A 25,482-nucleotide genomic window follows, 5' to 3' on the forward strand; every position below is an offset into this window, starting at 1 on the left:
TACTAATTGGGCGTAACAGAGCTGTTCGGTGGCAGCTGGAGCTCTCTAACTAGCTGATAGAGCATCCCATTGTTTTCTCTACCCTGCCGAGTAAATCAAACAGCCCATCAATCTCTGTCTGTTCACTCACAAAGATCCTCAAAATTAAGAAAAATAAGATCAGACTCTTCAATTTATTAGCATAACCCTGATACACGAGTATGTTTTTTTTTAAAATCTGCCACAGCAAATTTAAGGTCCGGTTTCAGACCAAACCTAATAAGTATGCAGATATTTGCATATTTTTATCATTTGATATGAAATGGGTGACAAAAATCCTAATAAACTTTGACTAGAAACTTGTAGGCCACATATTTGTCCCCATAAGCTAAATAATGAATATTTCACATCCTAAATACACCATTTTAAACCCCACAACTTCCTCAGTAACTTTGAAAATGTTAAGAATTCATAAAAAAATTCACAAAGGCCATCATTTCAGTGAATGCAAATTCATTTGTGTTTGGATTAAGATGCAGCAGACTTATGGCAACAAGCTTAAATCAGACTTTTTAAACTTTCGGTTGTTGGAAGACTTACAGACATCGGGCTCCTCATCGGATCCATCTGGACAGTCCTTCTCACGGTCGCAGCGCCAGCCCTTGGAGATGCACGTCACCCCGTCCTTGCACACAAACTGCTTTGGGCTGCAGCTCTTTTGAGCTGAAATGAGACAAATAATGAGAAAATTAAAACGATTGTTAACGGAAGGAAGAAGAAAAAAAAGCAGCCCCTTTTGTGTCAGTGATCTTTATTTCTGAGATCTCATTAGCAAGCCCCTGTCTGTTGTGTTCAGAGTCAACAGTGGCTCTTACTGGCCCTAATTAGGTTCTGAAAAGTTGCTACTTGATGGAGGGGACAGAGAAAAAGGGGACACACAAAAATACTACATGCAGGCTTGTGAAAGCTTTCCATGAACTTGTTGCACCTAATAATCCAGGTCAGCTCTCTGAGGCTGCTGTCAACAATGCAGCGTGGCAGGAGGACATCAGAGAACATCCGGGTCCGTCAAATACCCCCCCCTGTCATCCATTTCCCCCTCAATCCAACCTTCTGTGATGAGGGGAGAAATAACAGCCCACACTGGCCACAACTAAGCGGCACAGCATACAAAAAAGACACCAATTCAAAGCCTCACAGAGGAACGTGTAACCAATACTCACGTACACACACCGTGCTGCTGAGTCCTCCGTGATTGGAGGGTGTCATGTGTCTAATTTAACACCATTTTAAAAAGGTCAAAAAGAAAAACTGAAATGTACCAGTGCTGCATTAAAAAGAAAATTGTTGTCCAAAGCTTGAGAAGATGGATATATTTACAAATGGCTGACGTCTGTGCAAAGTTTGCACTCTTACGTTGGCATCGGCGTGTTTTTGGTTTAAGACATTGAGTTTAAATCCACACACTGTGTCAATGAGCTGCGAGTGAGCCCAGTCTGCTTACAGACACTACAGAAAAAGATAAACAGCCATCCAGTGTTGAGCGAAGCCAGCGGGGAAGCCATTAATTGTGAAATTACACTTATAGCTAATTGGCCCTGGCTCCAAAATTTGGCTCTCAGGCTCTGATAAAAATTCAATAACAGGGATAAGTCCTAAAAATTCAAGTATGACTGGCACTAGCCTGACTTAGCTAAAGAGACCGGAAATGACTGCTCGAAGGTTGAAACAAGAGGATTATTCATCAGCGAACAACAGAAGAATGCTAACCATTTTGATTCAGGACTTTTGTTTTGTTAACTTTAGCTGGTAAAGCAGACAATATGTTCAGAGTTAATTTTACTGTGTTGATTCCTTTAACAGGTTAACTTCACTGTGACCTGTATTAGTTTGGCTTTTTTTTTTTTATTTCACAGTAGATACCGCCTTTTTCCCCCCCAATCAACTGGAATAATAGATCCTCAAGGTTCTTTATGACTGGTTGAGTAAATAGTTATTTTTCTCTGGTTTAACAATTTTGAATGTGTTACTTTGGGCAGTTTTGGAGTTAAGTGGGGTACAAATTGCCTCAAATGACGTTTTTAAAATAATGGGGAGAAAACAAGCAATAACATTACAGTTGATGTAAATTACAAACACAGCCTGCTAAGCAAGCTAGCATTAGCTTTAGCTAATATCTTAGTTCTTTTTCCCTTCCATTCAACTATGGCATTTTATGACTCAAAAAACCATAAAAGCAAACCTCAAACGCAATTTTTTTTAAAGTTGAAGTTATTTTACCAGAGAAAGAACATAAAACAATGTTCCATATCCAACAATACAACTTTTGTTTAGTTTATAGGACTAATTTGTAGCCCTGGTTCATGGTTGGTTTTAAAGAAAAGTTCACTTTTAAACCTAATAAGACAGGATTTAAATTGCTAAACTCAATAATACTAAGAATAATAACTAAGTAACAATAATTTTAAAAAATACCGATTGATAGAACTGTACTGTTCACAAAACATCATCTATTTTTGACATGCAATGTCTTCTAACCTAATTCAATTTTATTAAAAAAAAGATACTTAACTAATAATATTTATTTTATTGTGAATTTTTATCAAAAAAAGTAACAGAAATAATACAACTCATTTGCAAACCTGTTCATGGATCTCCATTGAGTTCGCGAAACTAGATTATTCATTTACGGTTCAAGTGATGATTTATTGCAGGTTTAAAACATATGGTGTAACGACACCACCTTTTAAGCAATGTCAACTAATAAAAGACAAGTAAAGTAACAAAATGTAGCGTCTTCTTGGAGCACAAAGGCCTTTACAAACAGAACAGGCAGCTACGATGTCTTAGAGAGCAGAGGTGTCCTCACATTGCTCAGGCTAACACTGTCCCATCAAAATCTGGTTCAAATTGACCAAATTACATGTACAAAAAAAAACTAAGTATAAATGCTATCTGTGGTGTAGTTACTGATAGTTGTTTGTAAGTATTCATGATTCCAGTAACTTAGAAATCATGTAGGTACTATTGCTGCCCACTAGTGATAGATTTATTGAACTCTGGTAATAAAGTTATATTTTCCAGCACTGCAGAGATAACTAGAAAAAAAAAAAACAACTTTCACTAAAGCTGCCAAACACAATTGCAGTTAAGTGCCATTATGATTAATTAAGCAGAAAATCGCATTGGAGACGTGACAAATCAGTTGAGTTAATTACCCTAAATTGCTACGTTTCATGTTTATTACTCCAAATTTGTTTAATTATCAAAATGAAAAAACATTTTGCCAGCTGACATTTTGAAGATAAGGAGCAAAATAAAGCATAACTGGAATTTGTCTCGTAGTTACATGTTTGAATCACCAGTAATGTTTTCTGTATCATTTAGCCCATATTTTTCTGTTTTAAGTTTTAATGACCACAGTCCTCATTTATCGTATTGAATTTCAGCAATTATAGGTCAACGTCACCTCATTGAGTCAATGCACAGTTAAGTTAATCTGGGTTTTTTTTCTGTTATTTCAGCGCCTGTCAAGAAATGAGAACATTAAGGATGTTGATAAAAAACCCTCCAGATTACGAAGGCACAGAGCATAACGAGCTGAGGAGGTTTGGGTGATGGGATGAAGCGGGATAAATGGGATGACAGCGTTTTCATGTACAGCTAGCCTCCAACTCCTGCAGTGAAGGGAATCTTGGAAAGGGGCTCAACCTAAATACCATGAATTCAACCTGACAGATTTCTGCACACTTTCACACACCCCCTCACTTATCCTCAGCTCTGTACCGCTGAGAGCCGTGCACTTCCATGTGCGAGCAGAGGAGTGTCTTTTTCTCGCTCAGAAGTCAGGAGGTTCTGAAATATTCATGCAATGAAACCGGGCTCGTGTTAACGCTCTCCCACTTTGCTTCTTGTCGTTGGTTTTAAATGTTCCGCGTTTGTTTGTTTAGGGGTGTCAACACCGGCTGCAGCCGGCGGAAACGCGCGGTGTGTGTTTCTGTGTTCATTTAGGTGCCAACACGACGTGATTTAAACTCTACGTCCGATATCGGCTGCGGGAGGAGTTTGTGCTGTGATTCAGTCACGAGATGGTGCTGACAGAACCGCGGCAGGGAGCAGAGGAAGCAGGTCAAAAGGTCAGTTAGCTGGAGGTGAAGCCTCGCAGAGAGGAAGCCATCATCAATCTCAACCAAGCAATCAAGGTGCAGCTGGACTGTTTTTAACCCTGCCTGTGACCTTGTCCACACAGCATTGTTTTTACAAATGGCCTCATCCACACGGAAACACAAAAAACAACCTTAAATGCTGCAATAACTGTGCCAGGCCCGTGTGAGGCGCTGCAATGCTGCTACACAATTACACCAAAAACAGGAAACAAGGCGGGGAGCATGACGTAAAGCTTTATATGAAAGACGAAGAGAAGGACGCACTCTTGTTGTAGGTTAGATTGGAGGTGGGGCTGTGACATTTTTGTCTACAGGAAAACGCAGGGGATTTTTTCACTCCGTAACCTGTTTTCAATTAAAAAAAATGTTTGAAAAAATATGGTTTCTGGGCTCCTGGGCGCCATTTCCATGTGGATGCAAGGCTGAAACAGTCAACATGAAAACTGTTCCAGTGTGGATGGCACTAAAGTACTTTGCTTTTAACGCTGCAATTAAATTTATCTTGTTTTAATAATAACTTTTTACATTTTCCGCCATTGTGTACTGTACATCTTTAAATAAATATCCTGTTTTAGCTGAGTGTCAGAGCGTTTCCTCATTGTGTGTATAAATACATGCATCAAAATATTGTGAGACAAGCATGAGTTTGACGAGAAAAGTGGATTTAATATGTTTACAGTTATTCCAACTCCATTTTGAACATAAAAATTGAATTATTCTGTTGAAACTAGTGGGATGGAGGTTGTTGTTAGTTTATTATTTCTTTTTTTCTGACATGTTTGAAATGAACCAACCACATCTAAAATTTATAAAACTAAAAATAATGCCATTTCAAAAGATAACTACTGTCTAAAAATAAATAGTATCTATAGTTAGCTTTTATTAAAATAGTTGTAAATAGCTACAACAATTGTATCGTGGAAATTTGTATTATTTTGGCAGCAGCAGTAATACTATGGTACTGGTTTGGTTTTTAAATAACATTTAATTAGATGATAAAACATTTCATGTGGTTATTTGCAAGCACAAATAGCAGCAGCAGCTAGCTGAGGCACTTCAAGGGCAGCCTGGGGCACTTCAGCAGGAATACTGTAATCTTTCTCCAGGAATAACTGTGTAATGGAAAACTGAGATTGATGGAAAGGTTTAAAAGCAGCGTTCTGATGAAATGTTGTGAAGTATTTGAGAAATAAGTTATTTCAAAATGGCAGCAGTCCACTTTGGGTTTGTTCCTGCTTGGACAAGCTGTCACCCTGTAAATCTGGTCACTTTCCACCAAATTCAACACTGAGTAAGACAGTAATTCCTTAAAACTCTTCTACAAAACCCCCAGTTTAAAAGATCCCAACCGTCCCGTTTGAAGCAAATTTTTCGGTTCTGCAGCAGCAAAGCACCAGGAGTTAACAAGTAGGTAAGACATGGGGACAGAAATTAGACGGACTGCAGCAAAAAGAGCAAAGAGAAAGGACGGGGAACAGAGACGGGCCTGAAGGTCTGTGAACAAACTGAGGGCTGGAATATTGAGACGGGGTGGTGGAATGTCACACATGCTATCAATAAGTTGTCTGTGTTTTGACCAAAGCGGAGTTTGTGCGAAAATCATTTGGGTCATTGCCGGGCCAGATTACAAGTCTACTGTCCTCCTCTCCCTACAGCCGTCTGCGCCTGTTTCGGGATGGGCTCAGAGGCCCTCTCCGAAGGGAAGGCAAAGGCAAGCCTCACCCACAGGCGACGCACCATTTCCTCCAACAGCCACAGCGGAGCTATAAATAAGGCCTGCTCTCCGAGACCGGCCGGGAACCGAGACACAACAGTCCAACTTAAGAGTACAACTCAGAGACATCGGGTTAAAACGTGACGCCACAAACCTTGACTCTTCCTGGCTCTGGGAAGTCGCAGTTCAACTTTTGAGTTCTGTCGAATTCTGCATATGGCAGTGAAAATAAAAAAGAGGAAGATATACATTGCTGAGGAAAAGCACGTTTGTTTGGTTTTTGCCTTTGCATAATGCTTTCTGACTGAATTTGCTGCTCCGATCTGAGGTGGTGAACCTCCAAAAGTATTGTAAAGCTGACAGGAGGCATAAAAAAACACAAGGGGGAAATTATCTGGGAACTCTAATGGGAAGAAACCCCTAGTTTAGTCTACTGAAGATAGCGTGTACTCGCTCAAATCAAACACTGCAGCTGGTTCTCAAAGGGGGGTAAAACGGTCCAAATTCCTTCTGCTGCTAGACACGATAAAGCTTCAACATTTAAAATATCTGAAGCTTCATAACCGTCTTTGCTGAGAGAAGGCGGCTGTAACGTCGACAGCCTGACACTGACTCACAGAACGGTTTCATTCACCTCCGGGTTGAGTTAAAGGGGCTTCTGACGAAGAAACTAAAACTGCAGGAGAAACGAACTGTCATGTTCCGCCGCCGCGGCCGGCCTGCCACCTCTTCATCCACCTCCGCAGCTGAGGCAACAATCAGGATTTTGTAATGGAAGAGAAAGAGAAAGAGGAGGAGGAGGAGGAGGAGGAGGAGAGGGGAATAAAAACCGTTTCCCAACTGTTCACGTTACCAAACAGAGAGAACTATCCCCCGGCTGTGCCTCCGGAATAAAACTTTCCGTCAGGGTTTGAAAGAGTCGAGAAAATCTGGTCTGCAGTCAGCGAGCGAGTGATGAAAGAGAACTGAAATTTAGAAACTAATTAAATGTGGATTAACACCAAGACTGGAAAAACAACAAAAAAACAAAAAAATATGCTTGTTGATGTCAGCCATGTTTTCTTTTAACCCCTTGATTATTGTTTTTGCTTTGGGATTGTCTGCGTATCTCCATGTGTGGAAGTCTGTTCGAAAAGTGTGTTTTACATGAATTTAAACACACACACACAAAATAAAAAAAAAGAATTACCATCAGGAATGTGCTGCCAAGCAGAACTGCTCCGTTACACAGAGCAACGCGGCCTGCCTGCAAAGGTCTGCTTTTCGCAGTTCACATCCGAGTAAATGGCAGAACCTTTCTGATGAAGCGTGGCAATAAATGCGAATTTAATTTGGAGCGATTTGGATGTCTGGCTGAGATTAGGAATCTTAAGTTCAGAGAGGTAATCAACCGTGTCAGCTATTTGTGCTAAAGTCAAGCACTTCGAGCTCAGAGGGAGGAAAGGCCCCCCGAGTTGCTTTTGCTTCCGCTAGAAATCAAATTCAGCAACGCAAAGACGTCGAAACAAAACAATCCAGTAGGGTTTGAGCCACGATTAACAACTTAGTCAGTTTAGACAAATCCCTCCGCTGTACCACCACTGGAGCACACGCCGAACGCAGCGGCAGCAGCCAGAGAAAATGACAATTAAGCCTTCTTAGTATGCTGCAGAGGGAAACATATTAAAGGAGATTATGTGAGAATTCTTTAGTGCCTTTTCATAACACCAACACTGAATTCAAGTTGCAGAGTGACGCCCGAGAGCCGCGTGCATCAAAACTGCATTTTCCAAAGCTCCAAACAAAGTCGTGCTCAAAGCACCTGTCGGAAACAACTCTCAGCTACTACCGCATCGGATTTTAGCTCAGTATCTGTAAAACTGAACCGGGTTACGAGAGTCCGCGTGTTTGCTAAGGTCAGCTAGCTGTGGCCATCATCTTAAATCAGGTCGACTCTAAAAGTGATTCAGTAGGGGGTGTAGATCTAATGAGGAAGTTTGGAAGTTTCCTTAAAATGCACCCAATGGTTTGTGAGGTGTTTTGCTAACAGACAGGCAGGGTTGACTCCAACAGTTACAGCTTTTCTATGTCGCCCTAGAAGTAAATTCTGATGCCTGGCTTGTTAAAGATGGCAGATTTGGGTCCTGTGTTAGCCATCGGCTTGTCAAGCCGCTCGTCGTTCAACTGTTTCTCGCTCAAAAAGCCATCTACAGCAGGTAAGATATTAACAGTTCATCCAGCACCCAGCTTCGTAGGATCTGAGCTGTTGCTTGAAGTGTCTGTGTGAAGTCCGCCGATTCAAAACGCCCAGCCTCCAGTTGAAACCAGCGTCCTCCGTTTAGTTCTGGTTTGTGGAGGCTAATAATAGTGGAGCCAACAGCCACCCGTTCTCCTCCGAGACACTCTGAATATCCACATGGAGGGGGAGACCACACTGCCTACACACAGATATTTCAGTGGAGTCCAGTCTCCACATGAAATTTAAAAACCAACAACATGGAAGGCATCAGCACTGTGTCCAGTCTTCAGGAGTACACTCTGTGTGCTGGCTGTGATGCTGTACGATCACAGAGCCGTAAGCGACTCCCAACCACTCGTCTGCCTGCGACTTGACAGCAAAACTAACAAATGAGGGTCCACTAAAAGTCGTCTTGTGGGAGACTTCTACCACTGAGTGAAAAGTGAATAGCTCGGAGGATTTATATTTTACAGTAAGGCTCATCTTAGGCTTAAGGCTGGCTGCTTTGTGTTTGGGATAAGAAGTTTGGGTAGAAATGAGAATCCCAGCAGAAGCAACAGGATAACATCTGATCTGTTCTGATGGAGCCGTTATACACGCCGTCTGTATTCTGTTTTAAAGTTACTGTCAGATAAATAATAGCAACTAGTATTTTATTTCTTATTCTGTGTTAACTTTAAAGCCACCGCTCTGGTATGAGTCAGCTAAAAAACGTGTAAATGCTGAGTCAGCATTCATACTATTGTTCTACTAGTTAGAGTTTCTTCTCGGTGGTGTTTTAGCTTACTATCAGCATTCTGTCAGCTATTTTTACTATTTGCTAAATGTAGCTTTTATATACCGCTTTGCTGGTTTTAGCCTTAACTTGAATTTTGTCAGTTTTAGCCTCTAGCTACCACTTTGTTAGATTTAGTCTTTAGGTATCATTTTGACAGTTTTAGCCTTTAGCTACCATTTTGCTGGTTTTTAGCATTTAGTTATTGTTCTGCTAATCTTAGCATTTAGCTATTTTTCAGCCGATTGTAGCTTTTATTTGCTACTTTTAGTTCAGCTATTGCAAAACCTTTAGCCTTTGCTTAGATAATTTTAGCTTTGATGGTTTTACTTTAATTCATTTGATATTCCGTCTGTGAACCTGGACATTACCCGGGCCCTGGGTACCCCAAACCCCAACATCCCTGGGACTCTTTAAACAAAAAAGAAAAATCCTTAATAATTATTGACAGTTATCTGTTTTTCATCTTGTTGCAGAAGAGCGTTTGCTTCTTTTGGGCCGTGTTTGTTGTTTACATCATCCAGCAGTGCTGTTCAGTGGTTTCAGAGGGTAAACACATGAGTAATAAAAATACTTCTTATGCAATACCAGCAGGCATGAATCAACCAAAAGCAAAAACATGAAACAAAAACCAGCAAAAGCATAAAGAGGCAACAGAATCAAACATTAATGTGGACATTTTAGATGGAGATCCTGATGAAGGAGGAAGCTCTTTAATGTGGGGAACAAAAGTTTCTCGTCTGCTCCTCAACAAGTATTTTGGTTTTCTAATATAGATGCAATCTGCTGCCAGACATTCACGGGGCAACACTGGAGATGGCTGATATCACCAACATTAATTTAATAAACTAAATATTTAAAAAGAAACTCGACAGACTGCTCAATTTAAAGAGGCATCAAAATGTACGCAATGATTTGGAAATATAAAAAATCTGTTTCTGTTTCAGCAGGTGTTTTTAATGAGGCTGTCAGGTTAATAATCACTGATGTTCATCTACAACTGATGAACTTATGGAGTTCAAGATGGCCACCACAGCTAATCAAGCGAAGCATACATAAAAATGGCAAAAATTCAGCCGACTTTACAGATACTGAGCTAAAATTTGGCGTGGCTGGAGGGGTCATCCCTATCATGTCTTCTGAGTGCTAACAAACTGCATGCGAGGCGGTGGCGGGCGACATGCATTCCTTCAAGCAAACCCAGTTTTTAATTAGAAATGATTCGGCTCATCACCCTGGGAGGAAGAGGCTTCAACAGACGTGAATGAACACTAAAATACAGCAACCAAGAGGAGCAACAGAGCCATTTCTTTCCCCGTGTTTTGTACCTGAAGTCTAAAGGTGCTTATCGTGCTTTACTCCCGTGATTTGTTTGGACGTGGGAGTGGTCACAGAAACATCACCTGACTCTGCTGATCCGCTCGCCCCAACACGGTTACTCAGCTCTTTGTTTTGCTTTTTAAGCCACCCGCTGAAATTGGGTCACTCTCACTGCTCTCAAACTCCAAGAACTTTCAGTCTGCAGGCTGCCCGAACCGGTGAAAAACAAGTTAGCTCTGGCCAACTAAACCAGGACGAGTGTGTAGTTTTTACATATTTATGTCGTGAGCTGGAGGACCCTTTATGGGGCTGAAACCAGTTTTAACAAAAACACAGCCGTCTTATAGGAGCGATTGACCACACCTTCAGAGTTTAGCAGTGTGGTTAGAATTCACCACACGTGGCATCTGTAGCTTGTTGTATTTAGAGCTACATTCATGTGATGGGGCTTAGTCCCAATATAACAGACAGTACATTAACTTCTAACTAAGTACATTTTTAACCCTAACCTTGTGTTCATAACCACCTGATCAATGGCGCAAGGGGAGGAACTGCATCACGATTATTTTCAAGTTGGGATGCAGACTTACAGTTTCACTCCCAAACCGTAAAAAAATACAAACAATACAACCAAATGCACATAGTTACAAACTAAATAATCAGGACTAAAACTAATCTCTATATTCCAGACCCACCCTTCCTTCACATCTGAGCTGGTCCGGCTCATAACGTCTTTATGCCGTTGGAGTTTATTTTGAAGAGGTTCTAGAGTGGAAACTACGGTCGCAGGTGGGTTCAGCTTTACTGTCAGAAGACGTGTCGCCCACTTCACTTTGACCTGTTAGACCAGTGAAAATAAAGAAAATGAGTAGGGTGGCCAGAGACAGCAACATATGTGGGTTTTTTTTTTTACTTAATCCCAAGTTTCAACTAAAGCCTCATCAAACTCAATTCTGAATGTTTGCAGTTTGAACGCTGCAAACATTGTTAGACGAGCTCAGCCTCTTTCTCAGTCTGCCTCTCCAATACAAACATCCATTTTAGGGCTCTTGTTTTTAATAAATGACTTGTAATCTCTGCCATGTAGAATTAGGTCTCTCTCTACGTTTTGACACAGTTCCTTGGTGTTAAATGATTAGCGTTAAACCTCTGGTCGTCACGCGGGAGGGATTGCCGTCATTTTGTACGTAAATAACTACGGCATGAGACAGCTTTTCGAGGGGCAATACTTTTCGTCTGTGCAGCAAATCAAACACTTCTATCAGAGGCAGCTTTACATTTTTCATTTGTGAGCATTTGGATCGTTACAAAGCCGCAGGCCTCGAAACGATGAGCGCGCTGAAGCTGTTGGTTTTATGAAACCGGCTTCATGATCACGTTCTTCCAGAGGGCCTGCAGAAGCAGGGTGCTCCATCCTCGCTCCTTAAATAGCCCCACCTAGATAGTGTATCTCAATCAGTGCGCTGTCAGCTTCAAGTGGGTCACAGGGCTGCTATGACAAGTGCAGCAAGTCAAATCCAACAAGTTTATGGAGTTGCTTCTCTTCTAAATAAGCATCACAGCTAAGCAGTCATTTTATCTTAAATATTCAAGCTTCAGACAGTCAATAAATCCCAAACACACATGTATTTAATAGGTTTAAATAAAACTCTGCTTTTACCTGTTGCACTTTAAGATGTTAAAATATCTGGCCAAGAAGTATTTCTCCTCTTGTCTTCAGATGTCAGTAAACCTTTGGCTGTTCGTGGATGTCGCACCACGAACAGCCAAATGTGTTCACCAAATGTTGCAGCAGACGTGTTCACAAGGGAGTAAAGAGCTGGGAGAAGAGAGCCTTTGCAAAGAGCTTGAAGGGCTTTGTAGTTTAAATGATTCCAGTGCAGATAAATATCTCAAACAAACTTCTGCATTTTTATTTTCCAAGGAAGAGGTTTCCCACTCAAAGCTTCTAGGGGAAATACTGTAGCATTTGTAAAAGGCCAACGCTCTTATTTTGTAATGACATCACTTTCAAAGGGTTGAAGTGATGTGATGTTCATTAGGCTTTTTTTTTTTGGGAGGGGGTGGGGGGGTTGTTGTTGCACTGGGTCCCAATTAGCAGAACTTTCCGAACAAGTTGGGGCTGTTCACAGAGGTCTCTTCTAGGGAACAAAGAGCAGTTTAGACCCAATTAAACTTCAGGGGTAGCAGGAATCCCAAAGTTTGAGTCTGTCTGCAGCACAGAGGAACTAAAGGAAAAATCCAAAATGGAAGAAGTTACATAATGCAAATGAACAAAATATTTTGAAACAGAAACTGTGGCTCAGGAGGCAACAGAAAAATTAAAAAGCTCTTTTTTTTTTTTTTTGCTGTGCAGAAAAGGAAAACAACTTTCAGAAATGTGGAACTTGTTGGCTAAGATGAACTGATTCCAAGGTTGCACAACAGCAGGAAAACCTCCATTTGAAATATTAATGCTACACTGGGTGAGGGTCCATCTGATTGGCCAAATGTTTTATTGGCAGGTGGAGTGTAACTACATGGCCCTAGAAATATACCAGCCTATGGCTTATTGCAGTCCAAAACAGCCCTTTGTGATACTGATAACTGATCATTATCGATGTATGTTGTAAGTTTGGGCCACATGAAACTCTTGGGTCCAATCTAACTGATATACAGTAAAATATAACATGGATTCTGCAAGTCTCATCAACTGCAGTCAAACAAGATCTCATTAAGCAACTCTACATCCCATTAGGGTGACAAACACATCCTCATTCACATCATACACGGCTGACTCATCAAATCGAGACAATCCAACAGAAAGGGAGGAAGCTTTCACTGAGACAATAACTGGGAATTGAGGCCGGTACTGTTTGTTTTAGGACGGGGGTTTCTCAGCTGACGCTTCGGGCCGATGAGCAGGCAGAAACTGCAGGCTCTCCAAGCCAATCGTCAAGGTGGTAATTTATGTGGATTTTGCTTGCTAAGAACCTCGCAGCACGGGACTGCCAAGCAAAGTGAGATGACTTCAAAGGCCCGGAAAACCGTTTATGGCTTGATGAATCTCCCAAACAGGCAGCTCGCGGATTAAACGAGTCCTGCTGTTCAAATCTCCCGGAATCTTGTGAAACTGGAAATTTAAAACCACTCTTACAGCGGCAACAGTAAAGGTCATCCAAAAGGTATTCTGGTGGGATTAGCAGCCTTTTGCATGCAAGGCAAAATAACTGCGAGGAAGTAAATTAAGTTTCTTTTTCATCTGCAACTGGTTTAACCGAAATGTCTTCACTAGATCCTCCTCGATAAGATTGGTTTCCAACCCAAGCGAATGCTGGAATGGATCTGTGCAACAGTGAAGCTTAATAGTTTTCAGAAGTTGCCCAAAGATCACAATAGGCCCGGCAATATAACCACACAGATACATGCCTGTTGCTCAGCGCTCATCTAAAGTTACAGACGAGGAAAAATCTGATTGTCATAATGACATGGAACAAAAACAGACCGATCTCCAAAAGTTCATGATTCGACCAGCAGTGTCGGCTAGAAAGTGAGGGAACTGTTCTCATAACATCACAAATGTATACAAAGAGGTGTTGAGCTGACTGAAAACAGGAAACTTTAGATGCCCCACAGCCCCAGGTCCAGGAAAGACCTCACAGCACAAATAAGGTTGACAATAATTAAACATTAGAACACCAAAATTACAATTCTGTTCACAATTTTAGACAGTTCTGTAAAAATAAAAAACAGGAATTACACATTAAGACGTGTTGCTCAATAGGGAATATTGTGCTATGACTTTTGGTAGCAGTACAATGTGCTATATGGACCAAATTAGCAAAAAAAAAAAGTTGCGAGAAATTTCCACATGCACACCAATGGGTTTATGGCAAAATGAGTATTAAACAGCTCTGTTTGAAGCTCTGCAGCTGAGGAATACTTTATCATAGTAACATCATTTAGAGTTTAAACAGGTCACAGAAAAATCCACTTTCCACGTCTGAACTGGCATTTGGATATTTTATGGTTTTTACACAATCACAGCTTAAGCTTTTTCATTTTGGGAGATTTTTCCACAGGATGTAACACACTTACATTTTTAGCTGTCTGAACTCATGAAAAGTTTGCAAACAAATTTGTTTGTTTGTTTGTTTTTTGCCCAGTGTGTCTCTCATAGGTATAGAGCTTAGTTTTTAGTTGTTGTTTTTTTAATATCCTTTAAGTGCAGAGAGCACACATCCAAGCTTCCATAGACTTCAATTATATTTTAGTTCAAAATATCCTCTTCAAAACTGAAAGTGACTCATAATTAGCAACTCCTAATCAGTGAGCAAAGTAGGGATTAAAAATACTGTCATATGAAAATAGCAGAAAAAGTAAGGACATTGGTGTTTGGTTGATTGTTTCTTTGTTGTATCAGGGGTTCTTGGTGACAAATCTTACACTGTTAGAAAACCTGGATTCATTTTTTTCCCCCTTAAATGGTGCTATAGTTGTAAGGAAGATGAAGTTGTGGGGTTGAGCCCATAAAAAAGTTGCCCCAGGTGACCAATCAGCGGGACTCCCATATGTCTACAGTCTGGCACCAAACTTGCCCCCCATAGAGCGGGGTTTATCAGAGACCACCTCGAGAATTTGGGAGTGGAGAGGATGGACTGGCCTCAACCCCACTGAACACCTGTGGGATCAGCTTGGGCTTGTTCGTTCCGGAGCGACCAACACAACCACAATGGCTGATTTGTGACCAACGTTGGTCAAAGAATGGGACATCGCCCCACAGCAAGTGTGTGACCAAGCTGGTGAGCAGCATGAGGAGGGGGGTGCCAGGCTGTCGTGGCTGCGTATGGTTCTTCCACATGCTACTGAAGCCCCTGTTTGTGTTAAATGAACAAACCGTAGGGTTGCCAACATGTCACGTTTCTTCAGACATCAATCATCCAGTCCAATAAACACCAAACAGGAGGCAGCTGCAGAATAAGCTGCTTGGTGGAGAAGATGTGGCAAGTTTTTTCATGGGCTCAGCCCAGGAGCAAACAGGCTTTTTACTGGTGTCAGGTTTACGCCAAGGAGCGTTGTTACAACAAAGAAACAATCAACCAAAACACACATTTCCTCACTTTTCGTGCCAAGTTTATAGCCAGTGATGTGACGAAGCTCCACAATATTGGGATCCTTTTTTTTTTTTGGGGGGGGGGGTACTTTTTATGCAGCTTTATTCATCAACATGTAGGCATTTAATCTTGGCTTTGATTATTGCAAAAGTTGATGTTGGAGCATTCAAGCTCCTCCACCACAAAAAGCCGAAAAGGTGACATCTAAAAGCAGGTACGACCCCAGGCCTCTGCTGCATTGATTTATTTATGTTTTACTGTATGTCAGCAAAGGAGAACCTGCAGTCCTCACATGTTACAGTGGGAGACACAGAGACAAAAGACAGCCTCTCGCCGCATGCAGACAACACAGGGGAGCCAGTAGTTTCATTCTCGCAGCATCTCACTCTGCTCGCTTTCCTTACCGTCGACAGCCCTGAACGGAGACACCACTTCCGAACTGTGCAGGAATCCCAGGAAAAGCAGTCCCGCCGCCAGCACGTCGGCCGAGATGCGCAACATCGTTCGCCTAGAAATTCGGGGGGAGAACCCCACACATCAATCTCTTCTCGGGTCCTGTCAGAGCCGGAGGTTGCAGGCAGACACGGAGAGACAGAGAGAGAGAGAGACAGAGACAGAGACAGAGAGAGAGACAGAGAGAGAGACAGAGACAGAGAGAGAGAGAGAGAGAGAGAGAGAGAGAGAGAGGCGACGTGGAAACCGAGGAGATGCTCCTCAAGGCTGTGGAAATGTGCGCAGGCAGATTTTTTAGGAGCGTCAAAGCCAAAATAAGAAGGAAAGAAGCAGCAGCCGAGGCTCCTGGCTTCTCCCAGCCCCGGGGGTTTGATTAGGGGGTCCTCCTCGGCTGCATGGGCTGCTCTGCCACAAAGGAGAGACTAGCGGGAGGCTGGAGTGAGGAGCATCAAGCTAGCCGCGGGCTGAAGCCGAGCTCGCGCCTGGACACCGAGCGCTTAGCCCGCCCTTTTTTTGTTCTCCCTGCGCCGCCGACGAGGCCACGGAGGGGAAAGAAGGACGCGGAGCAAACGTTCCTCTCCTCTCCAGCTCCTCTGCTGCTCCTCAAACCTGGAGCCCAGTCCGTCTGAGTGACGTTGCAACATCTCAGCTGGCCCTTCCTCCTCCTCCTCCTCCTCCCTCCTCCAGACACCCCGCCATTCACCTCCAAGCATATCACACTCACATGTAAACTAACATGCTGCAGAGCTGCAGAGCACCAAACCTCTCTGTGTTGCACCTCTTTAAAAAGAAATAATAAAATCCCCCCCATTCATTATTATACATTTCCTCCCAACCACTGTTTCTGTCTTTGTCAGAGTAGAAGGCTACAGACTGTATCTTATTCACTTTAGTGTCAAAACAGTACTTCTGTCTGACTTGAAAGTCCTTTTAAAAAATGTATTTTAACATTTGAACAGGGGCACCACCAAAGGGGAGCCAGGGGGGGCAAGTATCACCCTAATAAATCAGTTGCCCCCCCTTCCTCCCAGCTATTTGGGATTATAGAACCTCAAACATAAAAAAAACATTGGTTTGGAACAATTAGTCGGTAAATATTAATAATAATAAAAGATTGATTTAAGAAAAAAGTTTAAAAGCTAGTCTCGCCGATAAGGACAGCAGATCTTAAGTTAACAGAATAAAATATGGTGCAGAAAGTCAGTGTCCTTGTGTCCGGATGCAGGGTCTGATGAGGCTGTATGCACATTTTTCTATAAATCTAAATTGACAAGAAAAAAAAAAGACAAGCTTTAAAAATTAGATCGTGACTGTGCAGTCAGTAATATGAATAAAAATCAAAGCAGAGGGTGATTCCCAACTCCTATATTGTAGCATTTTTTTCAAATTTTTAAGTAGCTTATATCTTCTTCTTGTTTCAGCTGTTCCCTTTTCAGGGGTCGCCACAGCAATCATCCTCCTCCATCATCCTCTGTCCTCACTCCAACTTTCCATGTCCTCTCTAACTGCATCCATAAATCTCCTCTTTGTTTTTTTCCTGGCAGCTGCATCTCTAACATCCTTCTACCAATATACCTACTGTCCCTCCTCTGCACATGTCCAAACCATCTCAGTCTGGCCTCTCTAACTTTATCTCCCAGTCCTTCAACCTGTGCTGTACCTCTGATGTCCTCATTCCTAATCCTGTCCATCTTCGTCCCTCCCAAGGAGAACCTCAACATCTTCAGCTCTGCCACTTCCAGTTCTGTCTCCTGTCTTTTTGTCTGTCCCACTGTCTTCAAACCATACAACACAGCAGCTCTCACCACTGTTTTGTAAAGCAAAACTTCTTTAATTATGACTTTTAGTTTTATAGTGCCACCCCAAGATTATTAATAGGTCCCCATCTGGCCTGTCCTTTGAAAACGTTCTGGAAGCACCCCTGATTGTGAAAAAAAAACAATTTATTCAATCTTTTAAAATACTTTTAAATAAAGTGATAATTTCAAACTTTTGAAGTAAGGCTCTGTGGAAAGGATACAATAATATCTTACCTGTTGTAGATAAATACTTGAACAACCTCAGTTTGGAGGAACAGAGTTGAATTCTGAACAGTCTGACAAACTAACAACTATCTAGCCAAAACCAAAGTAGCTCTTTGCTACCTTAAAGCAACTTAATTTCAAAAATTTTATTGATGTTCATGCAAACACTTTTTTATATAAGCTTTTAACAGTACATTCTAACAGTACACAGCTTTACATGACATTGTTATTCTGTCAAAAATATTACAATATTCCTGCTTAAAGTACCTCAGGCCACACAGGAAGTGCTACAACAATCCATGTGTGCTTGAAAATAACCATGCAATGTAAAAAAGGTGCAGACTAAAGATTAAAAGAAATCTTTTAAATGATTTACTTATAAATTTTTGACATCACAGCTGTTTTAGGTTAGCCACAATCCACTTTGATCTTGGCCTCACTCAGACTAGCCATTAGCTCATCAGTCCAATAAGAATTAAAGAGCTGTCTACAACAGGTTCACAACCTTTCCATAAAACCTCACTTCAAAACGATCTGAACTATTGCTTAGAGTAACATTAAGCTTTAGTTGTGCTTATTATTGTCCCTATTGTCCCCTATAGTGATAGTCATTTTAGACCTTTTTTATACAAGTAATGTTAACTTCTTTTTTAAGACATCAATTTAAAAGACTGTTTGAATGATTAACACGATAGCAATGTCTGCGGCTTTTTTTGTTAACAAAACTAAAATGTAAATCCTAATATTGGAGCACTAAGGGGTTTTCTTTGTGTAGTCTTTGCAGGACAAAAGGGAGGATAAGAAAATAGTCTTTGAAATATCTGAACGGTGTATCACTGAGTGCTATAATGAATCAGTCTATTATATTGATTGTAACCATCTAAATCCACATTTACTTTGTCAATAATTTTAGTTCTGCTGCTGTTCACCAGCTGACTCTATGCCATCCCTTCCTGAGCTCCCTGTTGAGGCCGTTTTTGATGCTTCTCCTTCTCAGAAATGATCCCATCATCCAGGTAATGATTGTTATTGTTGTCACAGCCCGTTTGATCTCGACCCAGTGGAATATGAATCAGTTCATCTTCTCCAGGATCTGACTCAGGAACTTTTCTTGGAAGGAGAAAAATGTAACATTTGGTCTTTGTTATCTTAGTCCTTTTGTAATCAGAAGAAACCAAATTTGGTCCAGGCTAAGAATTAAAACATGACTTATTTAAAACCCTACACTGATAGTATTTGGTCATTATTTTTAACGGTGTACACATGCGTTGATGATTGTTTTTCGAATCCTTTGTAAAACCAAAGACATGTTAGTGGGCGTCACTGTGAGGCACATTCTTGTTGGCTTTATTTCAGTACAGATTTGGCACAGGACTCCAGAAGTAGCTGAATGCCACAGAGGATTGCCTTTAGTGCTAATTAGCTTACAGTGTGCGAACGTCTGTAAAGAGTTTGCACCAACGCCTGATTTATAAATCTGATTTATATTTATAACTCTGTGGCAACAAGTAGAAATCAGGCCTCCGTAACAGGGACATGATCGATGCCATTTGTGAAACAAGTAGTTTGGAGGCACTGATTATTTAAATGGGGTTCAAAGCTCTCAGTCAATGTGTTGCCTTTGTTGGTCAGTTTTAGCTATAGTAGTAAAAAGGAACAGAGTATTTGTTAGGCAGATTAAATATTTATTAGTACCATTTAGGTTGAATTGAAGAGGGTTTCCTCAACTGGTTTTTATAATAGGAGTAGCATAAAGGAAGATGACCTAGATTATTAAACTACTTCTCATCTAAGCTGACTTTCCTGCCAAAGTATCCCTCATTGGTATCTTTTCCCATAACGTGGCGATGTTGACTTTTTCTTTTAGAGTAATGTTTTCAAGCCTCCTGCTGCCACCGAAGCTGCTGGAAATCGTCCTGCAGAAGTCTGCAGAGCCTTGGAGATGTTGACTGTGGTGTCTGATCCCGCATATCTTTGCATCCATCTGGTCAAAACTTCCTGTTTCAGCAGTTCAGATGGAGATAAACATCCTCTCCAGTGAATGATGATCTCCATATCGGTCCAAAGGACAATATCACTGAGTAAATGTTTATTGTTTTAAATTAAATGAAAATATTTCAATCCCCCTCCCCCAAAAAATAAAAAAGCAGCAATGCTTCTGTGTTAACAGATCATCTGCTACTCAAGTGTATGATGAATTAATTATACAATTTACCAATAATAAAGTAGATTGCATCATAAAACGTGATTCTTAGATTCATTTAGTTTGCATTTTAAATATAAACACCATGTGAATATAATGAAACTATGATGTTCTGTATGAAACATTTGGATGCCAGTCCAGTTTTAGTGTTTTTTTTGCCAGCTGTTGATGGTTTAGATGCTGTTCCCTCTGATTTTTTTTTCTTTCACCTTTTAAAAACACATGTCATCATGAACGATCATGATTTTGCTACGGACCAAAAAAGAAATCCCTCTAATCAGATCCATAAATCCTGAGTCAAGAAGGTAGAGCAAGTTGATATTATGTGCCTCGATCATCATGAAGAAAGTGAGCTCCCTGGCAAATAAAAAGGAATGACCTCTGACAAGGACACAATCCCAAGTCCAACACTTCTCCGAGGTGGTTTTCAGACTACACAGGTAGTCTTGTCGCCAAAGTAATCTTTCAACAAAAATAAAAAACATTGTTAGAGTAATGAGAGATTATGTTTCTAAACAGTTGGAACAATCACACCGAAAACTGAATTTTCCAAACTAAAACTGTCATAAAAATTTAGAGAATTCATACTTGATATATATATATATATATATATATATATATATATATATACACACACACACACACACACACATACATACACACATACACACACACACACAAGATCACATTCATCCAGCTCTCTATTTTATTTTGTCTCATTCAAGCAGACAAGAAGACTTTAAATCTGTCAATTATTTACTTATTCAACAAAGTGGTGTCCACTATCTGACCTGGACCTCACCTTAAACAATTTGCTGAACTGGTTGTCAAATACTTGTAGCATCATAAAGTATGTTGGAAGATATGTCAGGATATTTCTGTAACAAGCCTAAAGTTTGACCTCCTTTTTTTTTTTGTTAACATAGTGATCGCCACAGCTGAAAACACATGGCTGCTGCACTCTGGGACAAAAACAAATGAAGCAGGGTTTTACTTTCAGTTACTCCTGAACAGAAATATACATTTCCTGCACAGCACTGACACCTAGTGGGTCTGCACTGGCAGCATGTTATAAATCCAAAGAACAAAGAGCCCTTTGTGTGGAAAAAGAAAGAAAGAAAAAAAGGTTTTGTTTTGCAAGGCCTTGAGAATTTTATTGATTTGTCGCCCTTTCAGTGAGGCTTCATGAAATTATTGAATAAATTAAAATTTTAAAAAAGGAAAAGCTCATAATGGGCTCGGGCACAAATAATATACCGCAAAAACACTTCAGAGGGCTGCTCTGGTAAAGAGAGCATCACTGCCTCTCAGGCACAATAATCTCAATCAATCTCTGCTTGATAGTGTTGCCGTTTCTCCCGTTCAGCTCCCACATTATCGTAGTTTGGATGAAAACAGCCTCATTTGCTGTGACCGGATGAGGCCGTAACACTTGACACAAAGGTTTGATGTTCATTTGTCAGCTCAGCCCTGCTGTCACCTTCATCTGTTCAACCCAAATGCTGTTGTGTGGTTCTGTTAGAATTGAAAACAGACGTGTTTAAAAAAAAAAAAAGGAAAAAAAAACAACTTCTAACTTAAACTCACCAAAGGAAAACACGTAAACCTCTTGGACGTCACGAAACCACAAACATGCGAGGCACATGTTGTTCAGCCGGTTTACATAATTCTGTTTTGTTAGCCTCGAGATGGCACCGTTTTCCACAACTTCAACTTTGGAACAACAACAAAAAAGAAAGTAATCAAACACCATTGTTTAAATTTCTGTATTCTTTCTGAGAGACTGGCTTCTCATCTAGGTCAGTGGTTCCTAAAGTTGAGGTTGAACTCAATGGAACAAAGTGTGCGGTCTTGAGAAAATCTATGAAAATCAAATGATCTTTAGAAATGATTGCTAATAGCATGTTTAGGCTTAAGCCTCCTGTGGCCTTCAGATCAAACTGACCCAAAGTTACAAGAACTTCTCTACCTCTTTCTATCTGACTCTCTTTTAAGGGCTTCAGCAGGGTTAATGATTTCCAAGAAATATAATGACTAGCTATAAATGCATAAAAAGTTATGAGTTTGACAAAACTAGTACATGGCTTAACAAGCTTTGTATAGTACAGCTAAATAGATGAGGTCAAGTGTCTCTGCAACTTATTTTGTGGGTTGAAAGCAGAAAAGTTTGGTAAAAAAAAAAAAAAAAAAGCGCACTAGGTTTTTGGTTTCTTCATATTTTCAGCATATGGCACTTGATTTTTTTTTCCTAAATACTTTAACCTTATCCGGTTTAGATGCAAGAATGGTTAGGTTAAAAACATTAGCAGCAAAGAAAATGAAAAAAATTCTTCCTAAAGCTCAGTCTTTTATGTGTTTAATTCTTGTTCCATATAATTAAATATGCATTCATTCAAGCAATGTTAGACCTTTAATGTTATGTTTTGTTTTCTTTGTACTTACCCTGCCACACTCATAGCAAACCAAAATACTTTGAACACAACTTTCTCGACTGAGTTTATACCGTTTTTAAGCTAAAAACAAACAAGTCAGGATATTTTCAGGGCCGTTTCTAACCCTCAAGTGTATTAATTTTATTTTGCTGCATATCGTTCACTATAACTAGTATCTAAAGAGTGCAATAAAAGTTAAAGATGAGGAAAATCCCCTTTTCCACTGAGCATCTGACCTTTTGACACAAAGCACTGCTGACTGCCTGAAGCTACAGTACTGAGCCATTACTGGAGACTTGACTAACTCTGAACATGCCTGTTTTTTTATATTCACCACAGTAAGATCCCAGTTTTGAACTGTGTCAGCCAGGATTGGGATGGTGTTTGTCATGAATTACCAGCAGATGGAAGCAGAACACAGCAGGCAGAAACCCTGACAGACTGGACTCTTACAAAAATCCTGTTTATTTGACCCTGACTGCTGCACATTTACAAGAGAACTGATTAACTAACTCAGATTGTATATTCTCAATGCGTTTAAATGGACCTTAGAATAAAAGCTGAGGATAAAGCGATTTCATGGATCTACCTGATCCACCTCACAGAATCGTGTTCACTTGTTCTTTTCATGTCTTTTGTTTTTGCAGGCTTCAAAACACACAGGGGCAATGAGGCACAGATGAGTGACATTAGCTCTAAACAGCTTTAGAAAATACAAAACCATGTAGGTTATAATACAGTGACTCACTGAAATGGCTGCTCTTCTGCCACAAATGGTAAACGGTGAGCTGTAGCAGGACCCAAACGCAGACACTTAGGGTGCAGTTTCAGGAACTTTTAATAACTTAGCTGAAGGCAACCAATAAACAGGCCACCCAACGTAGAGTTGTCTCAGATCAACAGGAGGATTTGACATGATCTAACATGAAAAACCAGTGTGCATTTGTACTGGGGAGGCTTGATTACTGAACGACAACGGGTGTGCTGATTACTAATGAGAGACAGGTGAGGGTGGAGCTGAAAGCAGGGACCAACTGAGGACATCTACAGACCAGTTATGAGAATAAAATGAGACAGAATGCCAAAACCCGAGCCCAGAATCAGAAAACCAAACAGAAATGAGCTCCAAACACAAAACTTAAACCAAAGATCCTAAAATCATGAGGATTCATAAGATATTCTGCGCCTGACTGCTGCTGTGACAGGATGCTGTGATTATGTTGAATGTAGGCACATTCATCTGGTCAGAATAGTTTATTATGGTTTATAATTCCTCCTTAGATCTTAACTGTTTTGTTTCACACTTCAACAAAAGCCTTGAAGTTATTAAAAGTGATAGGAACAGGAAGTCTGGGCACATTGTCAACATGTTTCTTTGCTTCTCCTTAAAAAACAACAAAAAAAAAAACAATCTATTTGACAGCAGCATCAAACATGTTTAAGTTCTCCTCAAACGATTTCCTGTCATTTCTCAGGATGGAGGCTCATTTTTCGTAACTTTCAGAGGACCTGCTGGCGGTTAGTCTCCTGCCCTGCTGGTGAGTTTCTTTCCAGAGCGGTTTTATAGTAAAGTGAAAACACCCTTCATCTGGTCTGTGTCATGACTGGAGCACGTATTTCATGCGTCATTCTTTCATCCGTGAGCGGAGCACCGCCATGAGCCTCCGCCCAGTTTGAGGCAGCTGTGATGGAAGCCAGGTTGAGCCGAGAGAAGCGGGTCATCTTTGGACTGGATCACGCACACCGATGAATAAAATGCAAATTATTCAAAGATGTAATTACGTGGCGCTTTCAGCAAACCAATGATGAAACTTTTTTTTCAGATATTAAAAGCATGCATCAATCCCTAATCTACATCATTACTCATCTTTTGCCTCCGCTCTCACTCTCACTCTCGCTCTCTCTCACTCCCTCTCTCTTTCTCTCCTCCCCTGCTTCAGAGCCAGATGGATTACCTCATCAATCAAAGTTCCCAGAATCACGTCCTGAGTGTGTATGATGTGTGTGTGTGTGTGAATCCCACCAAGGCAGTTGTCTCCCTTCAGACTGAAGACAGTACGGGGTGCTCACTGCGGCCATTTTCCAGGGAGAAAAAAAGAGAGAGAGATTTGTATTTATTTCATGGTAACAGCTAATCTTGCTCATGTACGAAAGCCTTTTAATGCTGGTTTAAAATGAAACATATCAAAATAAAGGCCTGAAAGTCTTTGAAGGAATCGAAATCGCCCGCCACCTTTCATTCCAGAGATTTAGACGAAGATCAAGTCTTACAGACATTTTGGTCAAAACTTAAAACACACATCCTGTGTAAATATCGTGAGACGCTGCCCTCAGAGTATGTGCTGTTTATGACTCTCAGCTGCTACCACATCAACATTTAGCCCAACATCTGTAAGACTGGCCGAGTTACAGCTACCATCTTGAAATGGATTGACTCCAAAAGTGAACCGGTTGTAGATGTACATTCAATTATTACTTTTGGCAGGTTTCATTATCCCCCCCCCACACACACACGCACACACACAATGCTTAAGGAGATGTTTTGGTAACAAACAGACAGAAACACAGGCAAAAACATTTATTAACTAGAAGCACTCAGGGAGCTCAAACCTCTGCCAAGATCATGATCTGGATCACCATCAAAATGTAATCAACTGGGGTTTTTATTTTGTTTGTTTTTTTTTGTACCAACCCCAATATTTCCTGAAAATTACATAAAAACTAAAAATGAACAGACTTTGATTAAATCTAGCTTACAGAGAGACAAACAAGCAAACACGACCAAAAACATAAGCTCCTTGGCGGAGGTAACAAAGGGGTCACCTGCTGGAGCAGAGACAAGGCTTTAACAAAGAAGTCACCTATGAGCCCGTGACCTTGAAATCAATAGGCATCACCCTTGACCCACGAGGTGTCCAGCTGTGCAGTGTGACGTTTCTACTTTCCACTGTTGCAGAGTTAGAGCACAGGATCACCCCTGTGACCTTGACCTTTGACCTTGAAATTTGACTGGATCACCACCACTTGTTCCTTGCACCATGTCTGACGTTTCCTGAAAATTTCATGTAAATCCATTTGTAATTTTTTGAATAATCTTGTGCACAG

General features: G+C 40.8%; 1 protein-coding gene and 1 long non-coding RNA gene across 5 annotated transcripts in view; both read right to left on the reverse strand.

Annotated features, from left to right (window-relative positions):
* Positions 1–16,327, reverse strand: part of LOC108235704 (low-density lipoprotein receptor-related protein 1) — a 90,031-nt gene extending 73,704 nt beyond the window's left edge. For 3 of the 4 annotated variants that reach the window (XM_017415862.3, XM_017415861.3, XM_017415860.3), the window contains exons 1-2: positions 15,670–16,327; positions 580–702 (exon numbers count right to left, since the gene is read on the reverse strand). In XM_017415862.3, the coding sequence (XP_017271351.1) occupies positions 580–702; positions 15,670–15,766 (220 nt within the window). In that variant the 5' untranslated portion in view covers positions 15,767–16,327. The remainder of the gene's footprint in view (positions 1–579; positions 703–15,669) is intronic. The other variant, XM_017415863.3, reaches the window with a different exon arrangement.
* Positions 16,328–21,041: 4,714 nt separating this feature from the next.
* Positions 21,042–23,931, reverse strand: LOC119616982. Its single transcript, XR_005233103.1, has 3 exons — positions 23,126–23,931; positions 21,533–21,658; positions 21,042–21,460 (listed from the first exon to the last, which is right to left on the reverse strand). It is a non-coding gene; the product is annotated as an uncharacterized LOC119616982 (long non-coding RNA).
* Between the last annotated feature and the right edge of the window lie 1,551 nt (positions 23,932–25,482).

Source organism: Kryptolebias marmoratus, linkage group LG4 (assembly GCF_001649575.2).
Source record: "Kryptolebias marmoratus isolate JLee-2015 linkage group LG4, ASM164957v2, whole genome shotgun sequence".
In the NCBI taxonomy this organism is placed as follows: domain Eukaryota; kingdom Metazoa; phylum Chordata; class Actinopteri; order Cyprinodontiformes; family Rivulidae; genus Kryptolebias; species Kryptolebias marmoratus.